At 36.5% G+C, this 4,598-nt stretch overlaps 1 protein-coding gene across 2 annotated transcripts in view; it reads right to left on the reverse strand.

Annotated features, from left to right (window-relative positions):
* The window catches only part of zgc:173742 (DNA topoisomerase I, mitochondrial), a 34,445-nt gene extending 32,478 nt beyond the window's left edge, over window positions 1-1,967 (reverse strand). The window contains exons 1-2 of one of the 2 annotated variants that reach the window (XM_066685125.1): window positions 1,904-1,967; window positions 311-450 (exon numbers count right to left, since the gene is read on the reverse strand). In XM_066685125.1, the coding sequence (XP_066541222.1) occupies window positions 311-402 (92 nt within the window). In that variant the 5' untranslated portion in view covers window positions 403-450; window positions 1,904-1,967. Of the gene's footprint in view, window positions 1-310; window positions 451-1,724; window positions 1,854-1,903 lie in introns of those variants that run through there. The other variant, XM_066685126.1, reaches the window with a different exon arrangement.
* Window positions 1,968-4,598: the final 2,631 nt, after the last annotated feature.

Raw genomic sequence — 4,598 nt, forward strand, 5'->3', positions numbered from 1 at the left:
ACTAGTGCTACTTTATCAACTAAAAGAAAATAGATGACATTATGCTGTGCAAGTGCTCTGTGGGTGGTCATCCAGATCACTTGACATTAAAAGTATGTGCACTGCATGAACTCTCTGAAAAGATGAACATACTGTTCCATGCTAATTCCAAGTGTCCCAATGGAAAAGGGCAATTACTCTGTCGTGGGGACTTCTGAGTGCACTTAAATTGAGTGACAAAGATGTAGGAGGTAAATCTTTAATTTGAATAGCACTGTATGGACAATGGGAAGACTGTCGGACTAGTTGATTCACTAATAATGTTACTCACCGGAGCACTTCTCCATTGGATTGGTCAATACTCAGTCCTCCCTCTTTCTTTTTCCTCACCTTGGTCTTCCTTTCTCTGTCACCTTTATCCATCTTTCCCAAGGCCCAGTCAAAATCACTTATCTGAGCAAGCAGTTAAAACTGCAAACATAGAGAAGGATTTTCAATAAAACAAACAATACCTATGTAAATATATACATTTGTTAGCCCCTTGTGCCCTGTACTTTAAAGGTCATAACCCCTGCTGAACACATACAATTTTGGTGGAATTCTGTCAGTGCTGCAGCGACACTTATTTGATGCTGGCATATTAATGTGTAGTGAACCGGTACAGGTGGGTCAGACAAAGCTATGCATCTTAAGTATATAAATGTTTCATAATCTCTATTGGAATGAGAACAGTTCAATTACCCAAAACAAATAGCGTCCTGTGGTTAGTGATTGTTGTGGAGGGACTGGAAGTTGACAAATGCAGCACAGGTGCATAAAAAAGTTACCATTTCCAACTTAGTTTTTACAGGTGTACCAACTAAATATTTGTGTTCAGTGGCAAGTGAGTGGATGGTGGGGTAGTACTACATTGTATTCCTTACCTATTCATTATGTTTTTACCCAGGTAAACAACTAGCCTGAGGATACACATAAATGGAGCAATAGCTCAGCTAACAACTTCGTCTTAGTGAAACTATGTGGCTAGTTAAAGGGTAGTTTATTTATGTTTTCTGAGCTTTAAATATAATGTTATTAATGGTAAATATGTTACAGCTAGGGAAAAATCTTCATGCACATAACCACTTCTACATGATACAATTTTTAATGTTTTAAATCAAAACAATTATGAAACAATGTAAATTTACAATTTAATGTATTATTAGCATTAAAAAGCATTTGGCAGCAGTCAGACAGCACATACTTGAGATTCGTTTAATGGTGCATCATCACTGCTGGTGTAACTTTGACCTTTAACTAAACATTTTGTATCCGTTTATTAATGTAACACATTACCATTATAGAGGCTAACCCAACACTTCAAGTGTAACATCTACAAAGGGTACAGTGGCATTGTGGATATACTTGATTTCATACCAATATTATTTGCAAAAATAATACGTTATTTAAATAATATTGTATATTATCTTTTTGTTTTTAGTTTCATATGATCACTTTACTGTAGTCAGTTCAGACTGGAGTTTCTCCATTTTACACCAAACTACCCTGGAGGACTAAACACCGGGAGAGTCTAAAACGCTGAACTTGGCTTAATGTAGTCTTTCGATACACAGACTACCATTGTAACCTATCCATATTTGTGAAAAAACACAGTTTGGTACTGCGGTCTTCCAGCGTACTGAAATGACTCATTCCTACATATAGTTCAAAATTACGCTGAAAATAACAAGACATAACTAACATACTATTGTAACGTTCACTCGATTTCTCCTTTATGTAGGTCATTCTGTTGATAAAAGGGTCCAGAGTTAGATATAAACTCCCAAATTACTTTGTAAACATGCTATTTATCGTTAAGACAAACAAGATGTCGAGTTTAGTCTTGTCAAATGTATTAACATTATATAGACATCGTGCTGCTTACCAGTCATTCAACAAAATATCCCCGACATCCGGGAACTCCAGGCTTCAAACGAACGCCATGACAGCAACATTTTAATAATTCTCCTTAGTCCGACAGTCAACTTTATTCATCAAAATATTTACAAGACGCAGTTAAATTAAATAAAATGTATTTATTGTATTATTTAAAAAATTAGGTAATTATTTAACTATTTATATATTTATATTTATATATTTTGCGGCATTACACTATGAAATAATTCAATCTGTCAACCTTATCCATCATCCGTCAGTGGGCGGGCCTATCCCCCATCCCCCATCCAGTCAGATTAATTGGCTTAGACAGACTGATCAGTAAGGCAAGACAGATCGATCACGTACGTTAGATTCATATTTCCGCTACTAATGATAGTTTTAAGAGGACACTATTTTTAAAAGCTGCACTGAACTCTTAAGAGAGGCTGCTAATTTATTTGAAGAGTCATTAAGAAACACCCCTGCTGTTCCGTTATCTTCCACCCCAGCACTCAACAGACAGCCCTGTAACTAAACAGAAGTAAAACAGCAGGCTATCGATCTGACTGGATCGGAAGTAAAATAATGAAATACATTTATATATAGTTCAATAACTAATTAAATTATTGAAATAATACAATTAATACAATATTTAAAATGCACATTTAAATAACGGTTAAATAAATCACAGTTATATAAGCTTTTATATCAAAATGTAACAATTAAATGAAACATTTAATTTATGTATTTTCATTGTAATTAATTATTTCTTAATTAATTTAATTATATAATATAGTCACAAAAGGTGAGTGAATGTGTATGTGTGTGGTGCTCTGCAAAGAACTGATGCCCCCTGCAGGGTGTATTCTGCCTAGGCTCCAGACCCTGAACTGGATAAGTGATTACAGACAACGAATGAATAAATGATTATGCATTCATTTTTCTTAAATGATTCATTCTTTTATATATATATGTGTATGTGTATATGTGTACACACATGTGTATATGTGTGTGTGTGCGTGTATGTAGAATAATAATAATAAAATATAATACAAATTCAGTCAAAGCTGTTTTGGGGACATATTTCCTCCAGATGTTTGTGAGACAATCAATAACAAAGAAACATTGGTTCCATTTACTGCTGCTAAAGGGAGAATAACAAGTTACTACATTTTTTAACACATAAGTACAAGAAAATTATGTATAGATCAGCCATAACATTTTGAGAAGTGAATAACACATGTGAAGTGAATAGCATTGATTATCTCGTTACAGTAGCACCTGGCAGTGGCTGGGATAAATTAGGCAGCAAGATAACATTTTGTACTTGAAGTTGATGCATTGGAAGAAAAAAAATGAGCAAGTGTAAAGATGTGAGTGGCTTTGACAAGGGCCAAATTATGATGGCTAGATGACTGGGAGCATCTCCAATGCTGTAGCTTGTTTAGCATGTAACCAGTCTGCAGTGTTTAAAGTGGCCCAATAGCTAACCAGTTCATGGGGGTGCAAGGTTCACTGATGCATGTGAGGAGCATATGCAAAGTGATCCAATAGAGGAGCTACTGTAAAATCGCTGACAATTTAGGTTAGTTCTGGTCGAAGGCACATCGCACACTGTCACATTTGTTGCTTATGGGACTGGTGCAGTTCTGTCAGGGTGCCCATGCTTACACATGTTCACCTCCAAAACTGCTTACAATGGGCATGTGAGCATCAGCACTTACTCTTTATTAGGGGTATGGTCATCATATTATGGTTGATTGGTGTGTGTTCTTCATTCATGTATTTATTGTCTGTAACTGCTTATCCAGTTCAGGGTCTAAGTGGGTCCGGAGCCTACCTGGAATTACTGGTAGTCACAGGGCGACACACACTCACACATTTGCTCACACACTAAACAAAATTATGTATATGTTATCCTCATTTAAATTTCATTATTTAAAAAAATATATTAAATGTGTTTAAAGTTTTATTAAGTCAGACAAGTAAATTGAGCATACCACATAAGTGGGTAACAACCAGAAATATAGTTCAGCACTATTAGTAATATACCTGCCTTATTTAGGCCAAAGATCAGATATAGATACAGATGCAATGATGTGGCAAATGGCGTGGGACAGAAAATAATAGTTTGTACAACCTCCTCAAGCCTGGCGAAGCAACCCTACATGGCATTGTTTCAACAAATTAAATAAAAATGTCTGGAGAGATGGGGAGTCATGCTGTTTGGATAACCACCCACAGCTCTGTGGTATTTGCAGATTCAGGATCTCACTGCAAATGGAGCTCTCCACTACATCCACTAAATGCTCAGTTGGGCTCATGCCGGACAAATGTGCAGGCCACACCATTTGCTGGAACTCTCCGGGATGCTCCTTGTTCTAATTTTCAACACACTTTTCCTGATGGCACAGTGCACTTTCTGCTGGAATGCCCCTTCATTGTGGGGGTACATAAAGTCACACCAAACGCCTTTTAGACGGTCCGCTGAAACAGGGCTCAAACCCACAACCTCAGGACCCTGGAGCTTTGTGACAATAGTATATAGATAGATATATAAATACCACATTTAAACCCCAATTTATATTCAATTTACAATTATTCAATATAGCAAACCCATTATTGTCCTTGAAAACAAGGGGCGAATAAACTGTGCTCTTCTCCTTTAAGAAACCGGAACTGATTCCTCAGTGAAGCGGTCA

The sequence above is a fragment of the Hoplias malabaricus genome, chromosome 11, assembly GCF_029633855.1.
Source record: "Hoplias malabaricus isolate fHopMal1 chromosome 11, fHopMal1.hap1, whole genome shotgun sequence".
NCBI lineage: Eukaryota > Metazoa > Chordata > Actinopteri > Characiformes > Erythrinidae > Hoplias > Hoplias malabaricus.